Raw genomic sequence first — 25,186 nt, 5'->3', positions numbered from 1 at the left:
TGTCCCACTACTGGATGCTCTGAACAGCTTATTGGAGAAAGGGCATTGAAACTTTCCTGATACGTCCATTCTCTGTGAGCTTTGAAGAGCATCCAGCCCCACCCAAATTCCATCTGGTGGAGTGCTATTCCAGCCTAATGTTGAATGGGGTGAAGTATAGATAGTTTCAACACTTCAACTTTGCCAAAACTGGGGACGCTAAGGAGGAGGAGGAGCGTCCTGGCAATTAAGCCCAGCCTATCCAAGAGGAGACTGAAGCAGTTCCTGCTACTGGGTGCTCTTCACAGCTCACAGAGAATGGGTGTATCAGGTAAGTACCAACGCCCTATCTCTTTGAGTTCTATGGTTTTATGAATTAGGTCATAATAAAAATCACCTGGTCCTTAGTGATTCTTAAAAGTAGGTAAATACAACCTTATATGAACAAAAACACATGACACATTACACAATGTTATTTATTTTACAAAAAGAAACCAAAATGGAAAAGCCATCTGTGAAAAACAAAGTATACCTTACTGTTTCCATAGGAATGAAAAAGCTAAGTAGCAGCCAGGTGCTGCTAATCTAGTACCCTTGATCAATTGATCATCAGCAAATGTGACTACATCTATAAAAGCCGAAGTTTTAGGAGTTTGCTGGTCCTCCAGCACTGAAGTGTATTAACACAGTGCCAAAGAAGAAGAAAACAGCAATGATCTTAGAGAAGCAATTGCTGTTGTCCATCAATTTGGGGAGGGTTATAAGACCATTTCCAAACCAATGGTGGGATTCTACCGGTTCGATCCGGTTCGAGCAAACCGGTAGTAAAAAATGCTACCATTTGGCTGAACTGGTAGTAAAAAAACAGCTACCGGTTCAACTGAACCGGTATTTTTTTTTTCCCTCCCGAGGATCAGTTGTTCCGATGATCAGCTGTGCCAGGATCCTCTTTGCTGTCTTACTGCTTCGCCCAGGAGGCTTTCCTGAGGCCCAAGAGGCCAAAAAATGGAGCGCGGGGGGATGCTGTACAAAAAAAGAGAAGCCACGCCCACCCATTCACATGGCCACAGCCTGGCCACGCCCACAGAAATGGTAGTAAAAATATTTGCATTCCACCCCTGTTACAAACAATTTGAAGTCCATCGTTCTACCATGAGAAAGATTATTCACAAGTGGAAAACATTCTAGACAATTGACAATCTTTCCAAGCATGGATGTCCCAACAAATTCACCCCAAGGTCTGACTGTGCAGTGCTCAGAAAAATGGCAAAAATATCCAGGAGTTACATCTCAGACTTTACAGACTTCAGTTTGCATGTTAAATGTTGAAGTTCATGACCGTACAATTAGAAAAAGACTGAATAAGTACGGTTTGTTTGGAAGAGTGGCCACGAGAAAGGCTCTTCTTTCTAAAAAGAACATGGCAGCATGGCTCAAATTTGCAAAGTTGCATCTGAACAAAATATAAGACTTCTGTAACACTGTCCCTTAGACAGATGAGACCAAGTGGAGGTGTTTGGCTCTCATGCAGAATGCCACGTTTGACAAAAATCAAATACAGCATATCAGCACAGACGTCTTGTATCAACTATCAAGGATAGTGGTGGAGGGGTGATAATTTGGGGTTGTTTTGCAGCCACAGGACCTGAGCACTTTGCAGCCATTGAGTTGACCATAAATTCTTCTGTATACCAAAATTTTCCAGAATCAGATGTGAGGCCATCTGCTTGACAAGCTAAAGCTGGGCTGACATTGGGTCATGCAGCAGGACAATGATCCCAAGCACACCAGCAAATCTACAACAGAATGACTGAAAAAGAAAAGAATCAAGATGTTGCAATGGCCCAGTCATATTCCAGATCTCAATCCGATTGAAATGCTGTTGCGGGACCTTCAAAGAGCTGTGCATCAACAAATCCCCACAATCTACAGTGAACTGAAGCAATATTGTAAGAAGACTGAGCCAAAACTCCTCCACAACAATATGAGTGATTAAAGTCATACAGGAAATAATTATTTCGAGTTATTGCTGCTAAAGTTGATTCTACAGGCTGTTGAGTCATAAGATGCAGTTAGTTTTAGTTTACTTTACTTTATTGTCATTGTACCTCATACAATGAAATTTAATGCCATCTTCAGTGTACATTATAACTATAAAAATAAAACACAAACACACATCCTTCGCGTTCTGTACAATTGAATTGAAAACCTGATATTGGATTAATACTGCACTGTACAGTAGAATTCAATATAGTTACTGCCCTGGGATAGAAAGTGTTTTTCAGCCTATTTGTCCTTGGTTTTTATTATCCTGTACCATCTGCCAGATGGTAATTTTTCAAAAAAAGGGTGCCCAGGATTAGATGGATTTTTAAGAATGTTTTGAACTTTCTTAAGACAGAGGGAGCTATAAAGCTCTTCCAAAGAGGGGAGAGGGCAACCAATGATCTTCTGGGCAACGATGTTAATCCTCTGGAGTGCTGTCCTATCTTCAGGGGTAGGTTTCTACTGGTTCTGTCCATCTCTGGAGAACCGGTAGCTCTGAAGAGCAGCAGACATAGAACCAGTTCTATGTCTGCTGATGTTTTTGCCTACCCGGGCTCTTACCTGATCCTTATTTCCTGATTTTTCAACTTCAGCTGCCAAGCGAGCCACAGCTGCAGTTTAAAAAACAAGAAAAGAGGGCTGTTTCAAAGGCTGCTTCTTGGTAGTGTGCTAATGACATGCTAATTATGATTTATGATGATTTACAGGCTCACAGCGAGCTCGTAAATCCCAAACCTGTAGTTAACCCTTTCGTATCCAACCCCTGCCTATCTGCCACTGTGCAATTGGCAAATCATATACAGGTGCAGTAAGTTAAGATATTCCATGGTAAAGGTCATCAGCAGTTTTTCATTTAGTTGTTTCCTGAGAAGTCTCAGGTAGTATAAACTCTGCCGGACCCTTTTGACCAGTGCTGCAATGTGAGTGCCTGAGGTCAGGTCCTGTTTTATACCCAGAAACTTAAAAATGGCTACTTGCTCCGCTCAGTCTCCATTGGTAAGCAAGGGCTGGATGTCTGATCTATTCCTTTTATAGTCCACTATAAGCTCCTTGGTCTTATTGGTGTTAAGGACCAAGTTATTGTCTCCACACCACAATAGCAACCGGTCCACCTCATCTCAATAGATGAGTCCCACCATTGTTATATCATCTGCAAATTTAATAATAATAATAATATAGCATGAGTGGGAATGCTGTCATGCACATAAAGAGTATCGAGTAAGGGACTCAACATGCAGTCCTGTGGTGTACCAGTGTTAAGAATAAGGGCTGAAGAGATATGATCCTCTGAGAGTGGCCAGACAGGAAATCCATAATCCAAAGGCAGATTGAATAAGAAAGTCTACTAACCATAAGTTTAGACACTAGTCTATGTGGAAGTATTGTATTAAATGCAGAGCTAAATTCTACAAAAAGCATCCTCACATAACCCACCCCCCCAACGCACACACACACATACTGTTCCAAAGCAGTGTGAACAGTGATGGCTATGGCGTCCTCTGTAGATCTATTTCTTCTGTATACAAAGTGGTGTTTATCAAATGTATACGGAAGACCAGAAATGATGTGCCGGCAAACCAATTTCTCAAAGCACTTCATGATGATAGTGAGTGAGTGCCACTGGTCTGTAATTGTTAAGGCTATTGATAGGGAACTTCTTTGGCAGCAGAACAATGGTGAAAGCCTTCAAACAAGATCGAATAATGAACTGAGATAAAGACCTGATTGAAGATCTTGGTAAAGACTCCAGCCAACTGATCAGCATAGTTTTTAAGCACTCGGCTAGAGATACTGTCAGGACCGGCAGCCTTTCTAGGGTCCACAGCCCTCAAAATGCTCCTACTTCCTATTCCTCCACAATGAGATGGGGGCTACAATTGGCTGGTGGCTATATTTTAGCTGTCTCTGTGTCTTTTTCACACATTGCTTCTCCATTTTGGCTTTCTTTTGGTAAAGTAAATGATGATGTGATGATATCATGAGTTGTTCATTGAGGCTGTATCTATTTTTAATACTGTTAAGGACTAGACATAATACCTAAAACCATATAATTCATGGTTAAAAGTAAAGCGTGTACTTTCTTTTTCACATGATTGTATCTATCTATCTCATTTCTACACCACGTATCTTGCCTAAATGACTGAGCGGTTTACAATAAAAACTCTTTCTGCATTTGATTCCCACAGCTTTGTCAAATATTTATTTCTTTTCATGCGGCAGGGGAATTTTCACAAGTTGTTAGGTGTCAAAATCTCTATCTCTTCTTTTTCTATTGCATTGCATTTCTGGGCTTCATGAATTGGCAGCTTTGGAGCATTCTCTCCCAGTCTGTCTGTTTTACCCCTTTCCTCTTGACCATGAATGAAAACTTGCTTCTCTACGAGTGCTTTAACAATGGGAATGCCAACTTATTTTATCTGCCTTAACCTGAATAAATTGACTGGAAAAGAACATGATTTCTATTTGCCACTTCTTCTATCTGACAATTGTTTGATTCTTTTTTATTAGTTTTATTGTTTTAAATGAGGTTTTATATTCTTCTGTAAACTGCCTTGAGTTGCCATGTGCGAATAGGCAGCAATATAAATTCAATAAATAAATATATTTCTCGATTATCCAGTTCCATGCCTCCTAAACTGTATTAGTTTCTTTTTACTTTTAGCCCTATGTTTTATTTGTATCTGTTTTATTTGTATTTGACTGATAGCATAATATAGGATTGATTTAAATTTGGCTGTTGAAATAGTTCCCCTACTTATTTTTAATCCAACTTGTATCAACCAGTATATACACACCCAGCAGAAAATATTCTTTTTGTTAATCCATTTTGTGTAAAGGAACAGGTTTCTGATTAATAATCCTATTTATGTTTAGATAATCCAATATCTGTCTATTCATTAATTCTCATTCATTATCATATACCGTATTTTGGGGGGTATAAGACGCTCCGAAGTATAAGATGCACCGAGCTTTTGGGGAAGAAAACAAAGGGGGGAAATCTGCCTCTGCCTCCCAGCAATTTGCCTCCAAACAGCATACAGCCTGTTTAGCTTCAGCACAGCCGGATTAGCACAAGCAGCTGATTGTCAGTTGGATGGCCTCCCGATGATCAGCTGTTTCAGGCTGCAGTGCTATTATTGCCTCCACACACCCCATTTTCGGCCTCCTCATCCCATTTTCAGCCTCTGCGTGCCCCATTTTCAGCCCATTCCAGGTGGCGGAAATCGGAATGGGCGGAAAATGGGGTGTGTGGAGGCTGAAATGGGGCGCGTGGAGGCAGCAATAGGTAATGGCAACCCCTGCATCCTGAAACAGCTGATCGTCAGGAGGCCAATCCAACCAACAATAAGCTAATCAGGCTGTGCTGAAGCTGAAACAGCCTGTTTGCTGCAAGGAGGCAAATTGCTGGGAGGCAGGGACCGGTGGGTAGGTGGGGCTTCGGCAGCATTCACTGTATAAGACGCACAGACTTTTCCACCCACTTTTTTTGAAAAAGTGTGTTTTATACTCCAAAAATACGGTATAATCTGTGCTTTGTTCCAAATTTGTTTTCTACATAAACCACAAATTGCTTGAGTCTGCTGAACTTGTTATATTTGTGGCTTATCAGGTGAAAACAATAATAAGATGATTTATTAAAATACTATGTTTTGTGGTTTTTTAAAATTTCATAATTATAATAAACTTGACTGCAGAGTATAGACTTATCCCAGCTATCAGTTAATGATAAGAGACATTTATTACATTTGAAGTAAAAGATAGATTAAGAAATATATAGAATAAGGAAGCTGTACTTCCATCTAAACCAGGGGTCGCCAACCTTTTGGACCTCAGGGACCACCAAACTCATAATTTTAAATCCCAGAGACCAGTAATACGAATTTTGACGGACGGTGGCTTGCTGACAGTGGTGGGAGAGAGAGAGAGAGAGAGATCTGATCTAACCTCTCTCTCTCTCTCCCCCTCCCTCCCCCCCCTCTAATACACCACACACACATGGGCAGGGGTGGGATTCAAATTTCTTAACAACTGGTTCTTGAGCATGGTCTAATTTGTGGGTGTGGCTTGGTGGTCATGTGACTTTTCTTGGCATGGCTTGTATGTAAATATTATAAATATTGATGTAAATATTGATTTTTTTATTAAAAAAAGAGCAATTTTTACCCAAAAGCAGACAAAGCAGGCAGGCAGATTGAGTTGCTCACAGAATCAAAGATTCACTTAGATCTGTGTTTCTGCCATTGGCTATCTGAGTCTGCAACTGAACCTTCAGTCTTAAGGTTCGTCTCTGCAGAGCTGAAGATCTAAAGATTAGAAAGCAAGAAATCCAACTATTTCCTTTTTCTAGCTAATCTAAATTCCTGGCACAGCAGAACAGCTGATGTTTGGGGGTGGAAGGGAAAATGGCAACTTAGCAGGCAAATTTACGAGGTATGGAGTGAGTGGGCGGGGAGAGTTCCCACAGGCGCAGCCTTTGTGTTCCCGCACAGCCTGGATTAATTGCTTTGGGGGGGGTGCTCTGGGAGTGACATTTCTCTGCGGACCACCAAAATTTTCTTGCGTACCACCAATGGGCCACAGCCCACCAGTTGGCAACCACTGATCTAAACAACACTGAGAGAAAGAGTATATGCCCAGGATTTCCTTTATCACTTAAACCCAGGGACTCATTAACAAGCCAGATGAAAGAGACACTGAATGATATTGTATAAAGAATATTTCTCTTATCTGTCTCTTGCTATTTGCTCTAGTGGTTCACAGATGTAAAAAAAAAAAAAGAAACTAATATTTTTATTGCCATATGATTCCAGCAGGATGTTGTACCCAAAGCTTCATAACAATTAGCAAAGATAGTAAGAAGAATTTGCCATTATCAATTGACATGATCAACAACTTGAATATTATCTGCTTCAAAATAAACTGCCTATCATTTGAACAGCTGTATCTGATGATATACAGATTGAAATGTGGCTCTTTTGAATTTGGTACTAACTGCCATCAGAGGTTCTGGTTTTGATTTCTTAAAACAATAAACATAGTTAATGCAAGCAAAAGTTTAAAGATTCTTAATAAAAATTGTTAAGTAGGAATTCTGGTCATTGTTAAACATAGTTAGCAAAGTGAATGTAACAGAAGAAAGCAGGAAAGAAGCAGAGGAAATTTGAAGGATTTTAGGAAAAGCAGGAAACATTTGATAGTACTATTTTTAATAATATTAATTCTATATCAATATATTAGTATTCCTTAATAATATTGATTACTTTTATTAACAACTAATTATATTTCATATGTATAGTTCAGTATTCTGGAAATGTGATATCTTTTAACTCTTTTTTCAGGTATGATGCTTTGTGCATTCTCCTTCGACATAGCAAGAATGTTCGTTTTTGGTTTGCACATAATGTACTTTTCAATGTTTCAAATCGCTTCTCTGAATATCTTTTGGAATGTCCTAGTGCTGAAGTAAGAGGAGCATTTGCAAAATTGATAGTATTTATTGCACACTTTTCATTACAAGATGGACCATGTCCTTCTCCTTTTGCTTCACCTGGACCTTCTAGTCAGGTATGAAACCAAAATGCAATATGAAAAAACTAAGTTTATATACAATCGTATAATAACCTGCTTTGATATAAAGCATCCTAGTTGGTTAACTATTTATGAATTCATATTGCTTATTTAGGTAGTCTGCGAGTTACAACTCTTCATTTAGTGACCATTCAAAGTTACAGTGGCACTGAAAAAAATGATTTATGGCAGTTTTTCCACACTTACAACTGTTGTAGCATCCCCATGGTTATGTGATTAAAATTCAGTTGCTTGGCAACTGACTCATTTGAAGGTTACATTGTCCCAGGGTCGTGTGATTCCCTTTTGCAACCTTCTGGACCAGCAAAGTCAAAGCCAGATTCACTTAACAACCATATTACTAAGTTATCAACTACAGTGATTCACTTAACAACTGTGGTAAGAAAGGTCATGGGAAACTCACTTAACAAATATCTTGCTTAGCAACAGAAATTTTGGGCTCAATTGTGGTTGTAAGTCAAGGATTACCTGTATTAACTTCCTGAATATAACTGGCAGGTGATATCTGCTTCATATTTAGTTGATTTAGCTTGGAGAGGAAGAGGTAATCACTTAAGTTGTGGGGAAAACAGGAGGCAGGACTATTACAGGTAGTCCTCAACTTGCAACCAGTTGTTTAGTGACTGTTCAAAGTTATGATGGTACTGAAAAATAGCTTTATACTTTTCACATTTCATCCATTGCATTCTTTCCATGGTCACATGATCAAAAATTGAGCACTTGACAGTTGGAATGTATTTATCACAATTGTACTGTCTCGGGTCATGTGATCATCATTTACAACCTTCCCATCTAGTTCCCAACAAGTAAAGTCAATGGGGGAAGCTGAATTTATTTAATGAATTCATTTAATAACAGTAGTGATTTGCTTAACAACTCACTTAACAACTGCGTTGTTTAGCATGGAAATTTTGGGCTTAATTGTGGTCCTACATCAATCTGTAGTTAGGTTGACTGCCTTGAGTTATTCAAATATACAAATATATATTTGTGTGTGTGTGTGTGTATAGTAATGAAAAATATGGGATATTATTATCATTATTGTGGTTGGTTGCCCAGTTAGCCAAATGTTTAAACTGAATTTGGTTTTTATCCACCTATCAAGTCTTTGCTAAGAGCCTGAGATAATCAGATATTGTTTGATTATGATTGGTTAGACAATTATTATTTCTCTGCATTATATGCATACAGTGTGCATACATTACACTAGATCTTCACAGCAGTATAAAATAGTTAATACTCACTTTCATTACATTGTGATTTGTGATTTGCTCCCAGTCCAGTTGATCCCTTAAAAAGGTATAATAAAACTGTAATTTATGTTCTAATATAATTAGCCTGTAAATAGATATTTAACTTGCCTCATTTTTATAGGCATATGACAATTTAAGTTTGAGTGACCATTTGTTAAGAGCTGTACTGAATCTTCTTAGAAGGGAAGTGTCTGAGCATGGACGTCATTTACAGCAATATTTCAACTTGTTCGTGATGTATGCCAACTTAGGTAATTTTCTGTTTGTTTCTAAAAACAATTAAACTAAATATTCAGATAATTTCATCTGATTATGCCATATTATTCTCTGTTTCCCTTCCCTTTGAAATAATCTAATCCCATTTAAAGGTTCATGCCATTTTTTTATATAGCCCATTGGGTGTTAGGGAAATTTTTTCAGTGAAAACTGTGGTTTTTAAGTTACCTTCTGGAAATTCCCTCCAATTGTTAAGTGAAAAAAATCAGTAATTGGGAGGCTTCTGTGAAATATTTATTATCAATATATATATTTGAATCCAAGGCTAGAGGGAGTATTAAATGTTTTCTAAACTTTAAGGGTGGAGTAAAAATATATGTCAGAACTGGCACACTCTAAGTTGCGCTGATTATAAACAATGCCACCTATTAGGATCCTGGAAGTACACCTCTTCTGTAACAATGCCTACCTTCTGAATAAGGTCCTGTTCCCCCCGAAATTTAAATGGCACCCACCCTTCTTGGATTTCAAAGGACTTTAAAGTCCTGGCTCTTCACTCAAGCCTTTGGAGAGGGCAATACCGTGTTTCCCTGAAAATACAGCCTACTCTGGAAGTAAGTCCTAGCTTGATTTTTACACATGCACCCAGTATAAGCCCTACCCCCCTAAATAAGCCCTAATTAAGACCACGCCCACTCCAGGATACACGGCTAAAAATTAAGCTAGGGTGGGTTGGGGGAGGTGGAGCTGCCCTACTACTTATCTTTGGACAGCTGCAGCCAGGCCTCACATACCTCAGCCCGTTTTTTTCTGCAGCTGGCAAGGCTTTCCTGAAGGCCTCTGTAGCTGATAACAGAGCTCCGGATTGAACTTGGAGAGAAAGGAATAAAGAAACTTGAACCTTCACGTGTGGACCTGGTCTCTTGCACCTTATACTCTATTATATCTTATTGAATGAGAAATATTTGTTCACTGATTTGAATCACTTAACTGGTTGTGATTCATAACTAAAAACTCCGCCAATATTGAATTTTGGTGCATGTATCTAATTTCTTGACATATGTACAGAAGTAATTTGCAATTTACTTCTTCTGGGATGTTTTCCTGACATGATACTCTTAATTGATAATTTTCAGATTTCCATGTAGTCCTCATTCAAATGCTAATTAGATTTGATAATACTTTTTTGGAATCTATTAGGGTCAATTAGCTGTTGCTGCCTGGTTATATTCACACTTCCATTGAATTTTTGTAGATAATATTTTGAACAAATATTATTAGATTCCTAATGATTTTTCCCTCTTATCACCTTTCTATTTAGGTGTAGCAGAAAAAACACAACTTTTAAAATTAAATGTCCCTGCAACATTTATGCTTGTGGCACTGGATGAAGGCCCGGGTCCTCCAATCAAATACCAGTATGCTGAATTGGGCAAACTATACACTGTGGTGTCCCAACTAATCCGCTGTTGCAATGTGGCATCACGAATGCAATCTTCTATTAATGGTACTATTTTGCAATTTATAAAAGAATGTGTTTAGTATGAAACCTGTGTGATGGAATTTGGACAAACTTTGCAACATGTTTCTAATAGATTTAATAATAGGAAATTTAAATAATGAGAAGCTTAAATCGTCTGTTCTGCATAAGAAATTTCATTACTGTTAGATCTTACTGAATATGTTATATCAATATAACATGTATATATCAATATAACATGTATACAGAATATACTGATTTATATTCTGTACTGATAAAGAGGTGAGAGTGATCAGGCTCTGAGATGCTTTCTTAAGAAACAGCATGAATCAGTTTGAAGTAGAAAATTGAAATTTTAGAATGCTTCCATTTAGAAGCATGGACTATATTCTGTCCTTAGAAAAAGTACTAGCTTTTACTTTAACATCAGCTTCCTTGTGTTAATTTCAATGTCATAATTTGAATTATATTTTTAAAGAAAATTATATTATTAAATTTGCTAATAGAATAGAAATCAATGTCAGTGATAGATAAAACTTACTTTGACTTTTGTTTTAACACAGTTGTCAAGTAGTATGACCAAATAGCTAGCTTCAATATGAGAGCACTGCAGCACTAAAAAAACCACCACATTCTGGAATGACATTTTACATAACTAACTGATGTTTCTGCAAATAATTGCTTGCAGCTTCAATTATAAATGTATCTTTGGTACAATAGGTCAGTCCTGGGCATTTTACAGCCTGCAAGCCACATCCAGACCACATTTGGCCCTTTGGCTGTCTCTGACTGACCAACAGTGATGGTGGGTAAGGGAGGCAGTGGGGAGGGAGATGGCAGCCCTCCACAACTGTTCCAGTTTCTCATGTCCTTTGGGAAAATTAATTGCCCACCCATTATCTTGGTAAACACCTATATAAGAGTTTTCTGTTAAACAGGAGATATGTACGTTTGTGTGTTAGCATGGTTTTTAGAATTTGATGTTATTAATATATATCATTAAGAGCAAAAAATAAAAGTACTGCATACTTATTTTAGGTAATCCTCCACTTAGCAATCCATATGGTGATCCTAATTTATCACAACCAATAATGGCACTGCAGCAAAATGTGGCAGACATTTTGTTTGTGCGGACCAGTTATGTGAAAAAAATTATAGAAGATTGTAGTAATTCAGAAGAGACTATCAAATTACTTCGTTTCTGCTGTTGGGAAAATCCTCAGTTTTCATCTACAGTTCTCAGTGAATTACTTTGGCAGGTAAAAGCAAAAAAAATGTATCCTATGGTTTTGTCATATCATTGTTACTGATATATGTAGTTTGATTCATGACCATTTAAAATTTTGCATCCCACATCTCAAATATATTTCCAAGCAAAATGGCTCTAGCATATTAAAACAAGTAATAGCAGAATTGAAGCTTCTGAACCAGCTCACAGGAATTGGTTTCATAATATGTCTTTTGATGCACTGAACTTTAAGAACTGATTTTTGCTCTTGAAGAAGCAACTTCAGTGCATGGGAAGTAATTCATAAATAGTTTTTGGGCAATTTAATTTACACTACATGGCAAAACTCAATTAACAAAGGGTTTTACATGAGACAGACCATATTTCCACAGTGGTTTACTGATTTGTATAATGAAATTATGACATAAATGTTATGTAAAATGATACAACTTTTCATTATGGTGTCTTTAGGCACATGAGCTAAATAGCTGTAATAATGAACCTTTATATATAATGCATGTTTGTAAATAATGGAGATCTTCCCTTCGCAGTGAGTCATATAAGTTTCACTGTACTGTCAAAACAAAAACAAAAAACATAGTTAGCTGCAACGTAGCTGCAGTTCTGGGTTTGATGTTGCAGTACTAACAAGTTCTATGTTTTATTTTAATTGCTTTCTAAAATCAGAAGCAATAGCCATGTATCAGTAGATCTAGAATATGAATAGGGAGAAGGAAAAATAGAATTCCCCAATTTTTTGATAATTGATTTGATATTAATGTGAACTAATCTAGTGGGAAAGCATAAAACTTTGGAAAATACATGTGTATTTTTAGTATTTTATTCTAATAAAGAACATATCTAGAATTCAGTGATTTTAACACACACACACACACACACACACACTTAGATTCACATACAGGCATATGTACATGAAGAGTAATTAATCATTTAATTATAAAACCTTACTTAAAATAATTTTCCCAATAGTTTGTTATGACCTAAAAAGGTTCATAATACTAATTCAGGTTACATATTATATGTGAGATATGCTTGAATTATCAGAAGTTGTAATTAAATATTTTCCTTTCAAGGTTGCATATTCTTACACATATGAACTTCGACCTTATTTGGATCTACTTCTCCAAATCTTACTAATTGAGGATTCTTGGCAGACTCACAGGTTAGCATTTGAGATTCTTGGTCTTTTGTTCTGTTTCAAAAACCAACTGGAAGCCTAAAACTAATTATTAACTTGCCTAACCCCAAAAAGGATCAGTTAATAATGGGATTTATTCAAAGTCAGACCAAGTTTGAATGACAGATTTTAAATTTATGTACGCATTTGCACTGGGGGGGATGTAATGGATAAATATATTTCTAATACAAAATCTGTTACTTCTTCTTGACATTTAAATGTTTTATTGGTAAAGTATAATAACTAAAGATGAATCAAAGTGAAACTGAAAATATAGCTTTGCTAATATAATGAAGAATATATAAAAGAGTAATTAAACTAAAGATACATCCATTAAGTAGCAGCATAGAATTAGCTCAACCCTTTAACATATCATTAAATTTAACTATATGTCAGAGGCAGTGGTGGGATTCAAAAACTTTTACTACTGGTTCTGTGGGCGTGGCTTATTTGGTGGGCATGGCGTGGTGGTCATGTGACTGGGTGAGTGTGGCCAACTCAATGTCACTCAAGTCAAGGGGTGCTTCACCTGGCCCCTCCCCTCCCGCCATTCCTTGTCACACCCAGCCTCAGTGTATCTATAGTTCTGTAAAAATATTGTTCACCTTTTTTGACTTTATTATTTACATACGATAGATATACTTTCATGGACCACTGATAGGAGGAAATGGCTCACATGCTTTGCCCAAGTGTGATAGGCAACAGGCTTTTAAGGGGCTGCCACAAAGAAGGGAGGGGCAATGTATTTTCTAAAGCACCAGAAGGCAAACAAGAAGCAATGGATGGAAACTGAATAAACAGAGAAGCAACCTAAAACCAAGGAGAAATTTCCTGACACTGAGAACAATTAACCAGTGGACCTGCTTGTCTTCAGAAGTTCTGGGTGCTCAATCACTGGAAGTTTTTAAGAAAAGACTGGACAACCGTTTCTCTGAAATGCTATAGGGTTCCCCCCAAGGTCCCATCAAAATGTTATTGTTATTCTGACACCTTTCCCAGGACTGCTACTCAGAGTTTGGCATCCTCAGTTTTCCTGCTTGAGCAGGGGTTTGGACTAGAAGACCTCCACGAAGTCCCTTTCAATTCTGTTGTAAAGACACATGTATTTATGCTCTGGACATTGAACGCATGTATTGTAAACTCTGAAAAGTACCTGGGCAAAAGAAAGGTAGTAAAATCACTCTAGGTGTAGGGACAGTGTAAAATATTAATATATGATAAATAATGGAACAATTAAAAATAATAGCACAGAGGGTTTTTTTTCTCTCTCACTCTCCCTTCCTATTTCTCTTTCTCCCTTTCTTTTTCCTTTCTTTCTCTTTCTCTTTCTTTCTCTCCTTCTTTCTTGTTCTTTCTTTCTTTTTCTTTCTTTCTTTCTTTTTTCTCTCTTATTTTTCTTTCCTTCTTTCTGTTTCTCTTTGTTTCTTTCCCTTCCTCTTTCTTGCTCTTTCCTCTTATTTTTCTTTGTTTCTTTCCTTTTCTTTCTCTCTCTTCCTCTTTTCCCCTCTCTTTCCCTCTCCCTCTCTCTTTCTTGTCTCTGTCTCTCTCTCTCTCACACACACACACACACACACTCACACACGCACAACACACTCTCTTGTGATGCATACACACCTAGTCTGGAACAAACTGATCCAGCGAGCTCCAGAGAAACGGGCAGCAGGAGAACAAAGAAAGCTCGTGGAGGTGCTCCGGTGGGTGGTGGGACTACAGGAAGCAGCCCTGGGAGTTCCTGCCCTCCCTTTTGGGCACCACCACTGCCGCTTGCTCTGCCGCCCACACTCACACCCCAAACTCTCTGCCCTTAGCAACAAACACCCCACACACCCATGTACCCCTTGGAGCTCCCCAGGCTCCCAACGCTCATCCTGCAGCTGTGCCTCCCTGCTCACCCCTTGCCTTGCCCCAACGGACAGCCATAGTGCGTGCCTCTCCTGGCCCCACTCGTCACACACAGGGCAGCTGTACCAGCAACAGACCACTGCCTCCTCTGCCTCCCCTGAATCCTTGCCCTGCACTGCCCCACACCTTCGCCGCTCATTGAGGAGGAACTGGAGCGCAAAGCCTTCACCCCTTCAACCTTGCACTCTGCCACCAATCAACCCCCCCGGAATTTCTCAATTCTCCAAAATTAATATACAGAAAAATCCACATTCTTTTCATAATGCCATCCAGCCGCAAAGGCCCCCACCAGAGCCCAGTCTCCAAATCCTGGGGGAAGGTCGGGGGGGCTGCTGAATCCCTCGGAGGAGCCTCTTTCAGGGACAGAGCTGCTCTGGTAAAGGGGCAGCACCTTCATCTCCCCACATGACAGTATAGGAAGGAGAGGACCAGGAGGCACCCACTTCCTCTGACTTGGGGAGACAGAAAGGGACCCTCAGAGGGGGGCAGGGTCCCACAAGTCTAGCCCCATCTTGTTCCTGGCCTTCCAAGCGATGGGGAGTGGCTTCCTCTCCATCCGGACCCTCTCAGCTTCCGGGCACTGGGCAATCATATGGATGGGCCTCGCCTGACTGACCAGTCCTGCCAGTTCTCCAGGTCTCCCAAGTGGCAGCCACGGCGCAATGAACGGCGGTGGAGGTGCAAGAAGGCTGCTCACCTGGCCGTGGAGGAAGGAAAGCCCCGGCCCGCTGCTCTGGGTGGCAGCTCTTGGCACCTTGCTTGGCCTCCCTTGTCCTTCTCGGGACCTCTGCAGGACAGGGCTTTCCTTCCTCCCCACCCGGGCAATCGGGTTTCTTGCACTTCCGCCGCCGCTTGTGCCGCCGCTGCCTCATGATAGGGAAGACCTGGGAGAGTGCCGTGTGGTGACTTTGTCAGCCAGCCGAGTCAGGGAACAGCGGGGCAGACCCGGCAAGGTCCTGGGAATGGCGAGGGAGGCGAGGCAAGATCTTGGGATCAGCAAGGGAGGCCCAACAAGATCCCAGAAATGGCCAGGGGGGCTAGCATGACTCGCAGGCTTACCTGTAAGCAGTCATATCAGGGGTGCTCAGTTGGGGCGCAAGCACCATGTGGGAAGGCAGGTTAAAGGCAAGCCAGGAGGACCCAGTGTACCGCATAGGAGAGAGGAGTGACTGGACGGGGAGAGGCAAGCGTCAGGTGTGAATCGGCTGAATACCACCACTGGTCAGAGGAGAGCAGGCCAGGAATGCTTTACGAGTTGACATTATAGATCATGTATTGCTCCATCTTCTCATTTTAATAGTGTACTGCTTCAGCACAATGATATTTATATAATAGGTATTTAATATTCTGCTGTTTAGATGCCTTAATGAATATAGATAAGTGGATATTCTATCAATATTAGTTACAGTTTCAGATATTAATGTTACAAGCACTATCATTTTTTACTGCTTCTTAAGTTGGCCCTCTGCAATTATCTTCCAAGATATTCTGTGTTCTCTTTATTTAGTTTCTGGTAATATTAAGAAAGTGATACTAATCCACTATGTTTAATTACAAAGCTGTTTGCTATTTTTTAAAACAAATCCCAGAAGAGTGAGGAAAGTGATTTTAATGAATCCTTCCCCCTTTTGTATCTCAGAATATTAATTTAACAATTGTTAGGAAGATAAATTAGCATAAATTTGTCTTTGCTGAATACCAGTTCTTTCTTTGTAAAATAACACTGGGTCTAATCCAGATGAGAAGTTGGAAAGGAGTAAAACTACCTTTTTATAACAGAGACAGTTATATAGATTTTTAGCCTTTGTGAAATTCTGATCTTTTGATTTGTTTGGATTCCCTAAGGATTCACAATGCACTTAAAGGAATTCCAGATGATCGTGATGGGCTGTTTGATACCATTCAACGATCCAAGAATCATTATCAAAAAAGGGCTTACCAGTGTATAAAGTGTATGGTGGCTCTCTTCAGCAACTGTCCTGTGGCGTATCAAATTTTACAGGTAATGGTTTCGATATTATTATTTGTGTGGTGCTCATTTAAAAAAACATGGATTGATGGAGGCTTTTTTGGTCGCAACTGAATTCCCAGCAGAATAAATTAGCTAAATGAAGTTATTATTTTAGTGAAATCCTGCCTCTCTATAGAAATACTATTTTTAGTATTTCTTTAATTCTCAGTCATGAATAATAAACAATACATTATATTAAAAGCTGTATGGAATGGAAGAGTTGGAGTAATTCTTCAAATATGGAATGACTTCATTTTTTCTCTACAGAGCAATGGAGATTTGAAGAGAAAATGGACCTGGGCAGTAGAGTGGCTTGGAGATGAGCTAGAACGTCGGCCTTACACTGGCAACCCACAGTATACATACAATAACTGGTCTCCACCAGTACAGAGTAATGAAACATCAAATGGTTACTTTCTGGAGAGGTCTCACAGTGCGAGAATGACTCTTGCAAAGGCTTGTGAACTGTGCCCCGAAGAGGTGAGAAATCTAATGTTATTTTGAAATTCATTGATACACAATCTATCACAAAATTCTTAATAGAATTACAGCTTATATAATAGATATATGGTGTAAGTGTAATATAATTTTGATATTACACTTTAATATGAGCTTTTAAAACCAGAAATTTATAGTTTCTTCATGCAGTGTTAATGAAGTTATTTTGATTGTGTTAAATCTTGAAAAAGAGCTGATGATTTGCATGTTAACATTGGATAGAAAATATTAATATTAAAGGCTTATTATACCAATATATTTTTCCCTTGATACAACATATTGAAGAAAAAAGTCATACATAAAAAGAGAAGTCGTTAAATCTTATATTTCCATTCTTTTCCAAGTTCTACTCTTAAATTTAAGCATCAGTTCTCTAAATTTGCAGATTTTTATTTCTTTGATTTTATCAAGATTTCTCCATACGATAAATTAAGCCATAGTGAAGTTCAAAGTTCTGAACTATACATCATAATATCAAACATATTGAGCATGCAATAGAAAAAGGTAAGATATAAGAGAGTTTGTGACATTTGCATAAACCAGTAAATTTCAGTTATTATCAATCCCAGTTTTCATATTCATGATTATTTTCTTTTCACAATAAAAACCCAGTTTACCATGGAGTGGTGCTGTATCACACACTTCTATTTAAAACATAAACTTAGAGCCAAAATCAGTGCATTGGACTTAATATACCACTGGAAAACTAATTCAACAGCTATTAGAAGTTCTGACCTGACCCTCTTAGTCCAGTGCTGCATATGCATAGTCAGTGTGAGAATAATCCATTTAAGCCAACATTTTTTAACATAGTAGTAATCAGTAAATATTGAATGATATCTAGTTGTTTGAAGCTAATTAAAATAAGTAAATTATGTATTCTTCCTAAGAATAGACGATAGGGCAAAAGTCAACATAGTCAAACAGGTATGATTCCAGTAGAACAGAGCTCTGCAAATGTGTGAGGCAGAATATGCACCCTTTTCTATTTTCTCCTTTATTAGGAACTCAGTTGTTCAGTTTGGAATCTCACAATGAAGAAAATGTAGATGATAAAAACATAACACTAGTAGAATGATGTTTCTATGGGTCATACATTAGTGGCAAGAGGGTTGTAGATGTTAATATACCAAGATGTTAAGTACATACATATAAAATTCCCTTTGAAAGTGATACATGCACAAAAATGGAATGATTTCGTTCTGTATTTGGTAGTTTAAAAATTAGATTAATGAGTTAAAATGTCTATACTGTGTAAGCTTTAAAATGTGTAGGAAAACAATCATCTTTAAATAAAAAAAAGAAACAAAAAGATTTTGCCAATTTTTTTAATGGAGTGGATTTCATTTCTAGGAACCAGATGATCCAGATGCTCCTGATGAGCATGAATCTTCTCCACCAGAAGATGCTCCATTGTACCCCCATTCACCTGGCACCCAGTATCAACAGGTGAGCACAGATGAATCTTAAAGAGAATTTGTTACTTCGCTATAACATCAGTGAAAGGCAACTCCTTCTCTTTCTTTCTAATCACAGCCAGCCTTTTAGATACTGTGCAAACATTTGTTGGTGCTTGCAGGACAATTTTACAAAGCAAGCCTAAATGCCTCAAAATATCTAAAACCATGTGTACATTTTGCATAAAATGACTGCTAATAATAGAAGACAATTAGCACACTCCAAATGTTTTAGTCTATAATTCTCAAATCAGTTTGATTATATAAGCTGTAGCTTACAGAAATTGCTGGTAAGCATACGTTAGGTCCTGATTTCCAAACATAGTGTTTATGTCAGGACCAGTTCTAGATACTTTGGAGCCCCAGGCAAAGTCATAATCACGCCTCCTGGTTTTGGCTCATTTTCCAGTTTTCTTAGGAATTTCAAAAATGCACTCTCTTTTTTTCTTCAAGTTTTTGAGATTTAATACTTATTTTTAGCTCCAGAATTTTTTTTTCTTTTCTCCAACATTTTTTCATACTACACTGGGAAATTATACTAAATGCTCAAGTGGATATTGTTATTGACCAATTTGTTAAATGGGTTAATATTAGTTTCTTCTTATTTGCCTTCATTTTGCTTTCTTTACTAATGTCTCTAGATGTAGATCTAGTTGTCACAAAATTGACCATGTTTTATCAGTCACCTCCCTTATCTGTAAATATATGGTTTATTCTCAAGAGATTGCTTTTCTCTCTTCCAAACTTGCATAATGACTTAATTTTTCTTTCAATTTTAGGCTATAATTGATCCTAGTTTATATTACATTATTGTATACAAATTCTTTAAATTAGTTTAGTTAATACATATGATGTAAATTATTTTACTATGTTTGACTCAAATTACTATGTTTGACTACAGTATCTAAGGGGCAAAAAATTAATGACAGTTTTCTTTAATAAGTAATGCTATTACTTTGTCACCATTTCAATTCTGAATATTCTTCTTCCCTTCTTTCCCCAGCTATTTGTTTATACTGATTGGATAGCATCTTTATTTTTCTTCAGTTCTTGCATATAGTTAAACAGTAAATTGACATTTTGGTTTCATTATAAATTATTTTGTGTCTTGTTTTTGTTAACAGTTAAGTTTTACTCTAGACCAGTGATGGCTACCCTTTTTGGCACTGAGTGCCAAAGCACGAGTCGGAAACCGGAAGCTTAGCTTCCCGGCACATGCATGCGCACCAGCCATCTGGTCTTCCAATTTTTAACGTGCATGTGTGTGCCAAGACTATCTGGCCGGCATGCACATGCGCTCCGGGGAGCTGCTCTTCCAGTTTCTGGTGCTCCTGCACATGCAAAGACTAGATGCGCGCCAGAACCCAGAAGAGCAACAGGCAGGGGTGGGATGCTACCATTTCTGCCTGGCTCTATAGAGCCAGTAGCTCTGAAGAGTAGCAGACATTGAACCGGTTCTGTATCTGCTGCTGTTTGGCCCACCTGCCTGCCTGGACTCTTACCTGTCTTTTATTTCCTGCTTTTTCAACCTCAGCTGCTTTGCAAGGCACAGCTGAGGTTGAAAAAGCAGTAAAAAAGTGGCTTTTGAAACGCTGCACACCCACGCGCAGCACTCATCAGCTGTCCAGGCAGCACAGTTTAAGGTGTATTACATGTGTGCGCACAGCATACGTCTGGCGCGCATGCGTGCAAAGTGCACACATGCGCGCAAAACGTAATCACCGAACCGGTAGTAACACTGGTTGAATCCCACCCCTGGCAACAGGTAATAGCTGGTGTGCCCGGAGAGATGGCTCTGCATGCCACTTCTGGCACATGTGGCATAGGTTTGCCATCACAGCTTTAAACTGTTACAAACTAGTCCACCAATCAGCTACTTAAGTAAAGAAAGTCAAATAATTGTTCTTAAAATGTATTTTTCTTTTTGCAGAATAACCATGTGCATGGACAACCATATACAGGGCCTGCAGCACACCATATGAACAATCCTCAGCGAACTGGCCAACGAGCACAAGAAAATTATGAAGGCAGTGAAGAAGTTTCACCACCTCAGACAAAAGAATAGTGAAAATGCACATAATTAACTTGCTCCATCAAGACTGTGCACCCAGGCCTTACAGTCCAACTTTTCTCTGTGTCTGGCTGAAAAACTATTCCTAATCAACATGGAGTGAAGAGTCTATTCACTGTCTTATCTGCAGAAAATTGCTGTCAATATATAACCTGCCTGCAGTGGAAAGTGTATAGTGTTTTGTAATAAATGGCCTGATGCTAATGTGTAAATGGCAAAGGTGTATATAGTATATTAATGTTTGACTGTTAATTCTTAAACAAGAAACTTTTTTTGTCTTGAATGAGACTCACAGATCTACAACAATTAATTTCTTGATATATCAGCTGCTCTCTACAACCAGTGTTGCCTGCCTAATGGCAGTTAAATCAACTCCACTTCTTACCCTTGCCCCACCCAAAAAGTAAGCCTCTTCATGTCAACCAGAAAAAATACTTTCATATAATTCTTTGCCACTGGAGTCCATTTTACTATGAGCATCATAATGACTGGTAACCTTTTAATTCTTTGGTTGATGTGGAAAATTGGTGATATACCTTGTTTCTAGGTCTTTTTCCATTGCCTTTTCCATTCTGGTATTCAGTTAATCACTTGAAGCTATAGTTAAGCTGTAACATTTAGCATGGCTTCACACCAAGTTAGAGTAGCCAGTGAGGAAAGAAAATTTCAGTTGTCCAAAACGACAACTGCTGTTTAAACCTTTTCTTCAGACACCTGGGTTATAAAACACGAAGGGAGGGTTGGGCAAAGTGGCTGATGTTTTTCAGTTGTACTTACGTTCCTCACATCTGATGTTTGACAGTTCTATCTCTGGATGGGGTGAAAAAAAAAACATTTAGTTTTCAGTAATAGGAAATTTAAAAAAAATTAAACAAATATGCAAATTTTGCTACGCCAGGATGCCTGGAGCATAAGAGACTATTTGGTGTGCTTGTTTTGTTTCTTCAATAGAGCTTATTTGATAAAACTTCTAATACTTTCCTTTATACTGCACTGCAGTGAAGTGGAAGTCAACAAAATCACACAATACTTGTGAGTGCCACTGCACCAAGTTAACTTGCTGATTTTCTGCTCATGCACAATTCTACTTGAAAGCAAGAATTGTCTTAGCTCTATATCCATTATAAGAGAAATCTTAACCTTAGGAGCAGGGTTTGATTAAAGTAAATAAACTACTGGTTAGTCAAATATAAACCCAAAGTATCTCTGTTCCAGAGTAAACATTTGTTTAAAGACTTCAAGAAACTCATCAGTAAATACTGTATTTAAATTAAAAATTGGTAACTTGAATGTGTGTAATTATTTTGGAACCTTTCAAAAAAACCAAATACCCCCTGCAAACAGATACAGCCCACCCTATACTATTTAAATATTTGCTGTTTTATTTTACAGAAATTTATTTTGCTGAATTCACAAATAGAATTTGATTTAAGAAGACTATTTTTGTCCTGTGGTATGTGTGTGGTTTTTTTTTTAAACAGAATGCACAGGTAGTTGAATTCTGTGCACTATACTGAATTCTGGAACAAAAGTCACAGTGAGATTTGGTGGACAGAAATTTGACCCTTTACAAAGAATAAAAAAAGAAACCTGTCAGTTTCTTAATGTGACTATCTTGTACTTTTTGTATGTTTTATATGTACATATATATTTAATGAGCACAAGCTTTCTGGTATTTTTATTAAGTTATAATACAAACTGCTGCTTATCAAATTTAGGATTTATAGTTGAAATAAGTAAAATGAGGAAATCACAGATTTCTTTTGCAATTTAGTGTAACTAGAGTCTTAACACATTTTTATTCTAGGTAACAGTGTTCATGTTACCGTTCCAGGTTTGCTCTAATATATTGTTATGTTTTAATAGCATTTTCTTAGATTGGTTAACAACATTTGACTGAAGCTTTACCCATCTATCTGGGTAAATTTACTACTAGTTTAAACAAAATAATACTCTGATTTTGTGTTAGAACCTCAAGCAATCCCTTAGTCCATCATTTATTGTTAGATGTTATTTCAAAGACTCTTTTTGCCTTTCAAAACAAGATAGTTCTTACTTCAGCCTTGGAGGTGGGGAGTGGGGGAAGCAAGTGTGACACAATTGTGGAACAATGGTTCACAATGCTGTATGTTTTTTACCCTCCATGGGGGACCATGTTTTCAAATGTTCAGCTTAGGGTTCTTTCTATAAACTTTACGGAAAACTGTATGAGAGTATGGTTAATTAGAAGTCAATGGTAGCAGAAACATGAGAATTATTTTTGCTTTTGGCAAAATGTTAGATTTATTCCTTTTAAAATGTTCTACGCAGTAATTTATGCTTCTGTCAGTATGGCAACAATAGCTTCAAAACTGTAATTTTATTACCTCAATATTGATGGCACACATTAAAACCAAGTCCTCAAAGTGCCTAAATGTTTGATTTTACTTTTACTTTTATTATTGAATTCTGTTTTTTGTTTTTAACACCTAAGGAGAAACTGCTGTCTTCCATAAAAGTCATTCACCTAATGTTAATCTTACCTTTTAAAAAATAATTTTAAGATTCAAACAAAAGTAAGTTGAACAGCTGTAGAGAAAAATAGCAATTTTCTTATCAGAATGTATTTATAAAAATAGCTTTCATTTTTATAGGACCAATGCTGTATACGTATAACTCTTTATCACTGAGCTCCATGAATACTAAATGTTTTGTTTTAGTATTCTCACTGCTAAATTCTAACCTAATTAAATAAGTATGCATGGCTGCCAGCTTGCTGTTTTTTTAATGTATTTTCACTTTTAAATGCCAAAAGTCACAGGAACCTCATTCATTAAAAAACAAAACAAAACTAGATTCTAATCTTTAGCAGTTTTGGGAAATAATGGTAAGCATGATTGCAATGATCTCTGGAATAAAAGCAGGATGTAAAAAAATATCCAAAATAGAATTTTAAGCCTCATAATTCTTAAGTTCCATAATGTAGTTGGTTTTTAGAATTAGCTTTAGAAATGCATGTATTGATTTGCTTTTCAGACAGAATTACTTAGAAATAATTATATAGAGAATGTGTATATATTGAGATAACTTTTGAATGTCCTTTGTTCATAAGTGAATTAAAAACAGTATTTGAAATAGTCAGTGTAGTGTTAAGAATAAAATAGTTTTTCTTTCCTCTTTTGGCACACTTAGAAGAATACATGATCTTTCCACAGCTGTACAGGTATTCTTAAATGAAGTTGCACTTTAAAAACAAGCTGCAAAATGTTTGTGTTAGGTTTCATGTTTCATGAAAAGCATATTCCCTAGGTGGAATAATCTGAAGAATTATCCCAATAACACTCCTGTGTGTTTCATTGGAGCTTGATCAAAATACTGTTTTGTTTTTCAGATAGTCCTAGTGTTCACTAATCTCCGTGTACTGTTTATAAAAAAAATAGTAATATTACCAAATGTTATATGGCTAAATGTTTGTGCTATATAAAATAGATCGTTACGGATGTTGTTAACACAGATTGTGCTAGGATTCACATTCATAAAAACTATTTTACCAACAAACAAAAATCCCAAGAAATTTCTGCAAGAAATAAATACTTCAGAAAAATACAAACATTTTTCTCTCAAAGGAGATTATGGCAAGTTAAAAATATGATAGGGCAAATTCACACTTGTATGTGTACCATTTCATGATACTCATGTCAGGTGGTGATTTGTATGTTACTGAGTCATAAATGTTTTGGCTGAAACATTTGCAGTTTTGCAATGATTTCTTTCCTAAAATATGAAAAAAAAATGACAGAAGAGAGCTTCTATCTTTTCCTATTCCTTCTAACAGTCTATCCTGAACTCAAGAATTGAGTTCAGAATCTATCTGAATTGGAACAGTTATCTTCTCTCTTCTCAATTCTAAGAAACTATTTGGGGGAATGGGGAGGAGGTAGCTGAAATGTACTGTTTTCCATTTTCTTTCATAATTAGTTTACCAAATCCAACTTTTTTTCCCCAAAAGAATCTCCCAGTACAGTAAATAGAAGCAAGTTGCTACATATTAATCCTGTTTTAGCTATACATTTGGCTGTAGGCTCTATCAACTTTGTTTGGCTTGTTTGGAACCATATAAAAAGAAGAAAAACTTTTCCTTATTTTACATTTGGAAACAAAATAGATAAAATCCACACATGTTCTAATTAGTTTCTCAACTTCCTATTTTTGAAATTAATTAGGCTTTTTTTCTATTTGTCTATTTAAACATGGCTGCAGAATTAATATTGTTCATTAT

General features: G+C 37.5%; 1 protein-coding gene across 1 annotated transcript in view; it reads left to right on the top strand.

The window, feature by feature from the left end:
• The window catches only part of USP9X (ubiquitin specific peptidase 9 X-linked), a 189,928-nt gene extending 167,411 nt beyond the window's left edge, over positions 1–22,517 (top strand). The window contains exons 37-45 of the mRNA XM_026713654.2: positions 7,365–7,590; positions 8,989–9,118; positions 10,405–10,590; positions 11,602–11,822; positions 12,886–12,974; positions 16,737–16,893; positions 17,170–17,382; positions 18,754–18,849; positions 20,788–22,517. Of these exons, the coding sequence (XP_026569439.1) occupies positions 7,365–7,590; positions 8,989–9,118; positions 10,405–10,590; positions 11,602–11,822; positions 12,886–12,974; positions 16,737–16,893; positions 17,170–17,382; positions 18,754–18,849; positions 20,788–20,922 (1,453 nt within the window). The 3' untranslated portion in view covers positions 20,923–22,517. The remainder of the gene's footprint in view (positions 1–7,364; positions 7,591–8,988; positions 9,119–10,404; positions 10,591–11,601; positions 11,823–12,885; positions 12,975–16,736; positions 16,894–17,169; positions 17,383–18,753; positions 18,850–20,787) is intronic.
• Positions 22,518–25,186: the final 2,669 nt, after the last annotated feature.

The sequence above is a fragment of the Pseudonaja textilis genome, chromosome 7, assembly GCF_049901715.1.
Source record: "Pseudonaja textilis isolate UNSWEBS1 chromosome 7, rPseTex1.2, whole genome shotgun sequence".
NCBI lineage: Eukaryota > Metazoa > Chordata > Lepidosauria > Squamata > Elapidae > Pseudonaja > Pseudonaja textilis.
The sequence above is the reverse complement of the archived record's forward strand: the minus strand, read 5'-3'. Positions and strand labels throughout refer to the sequence as shown.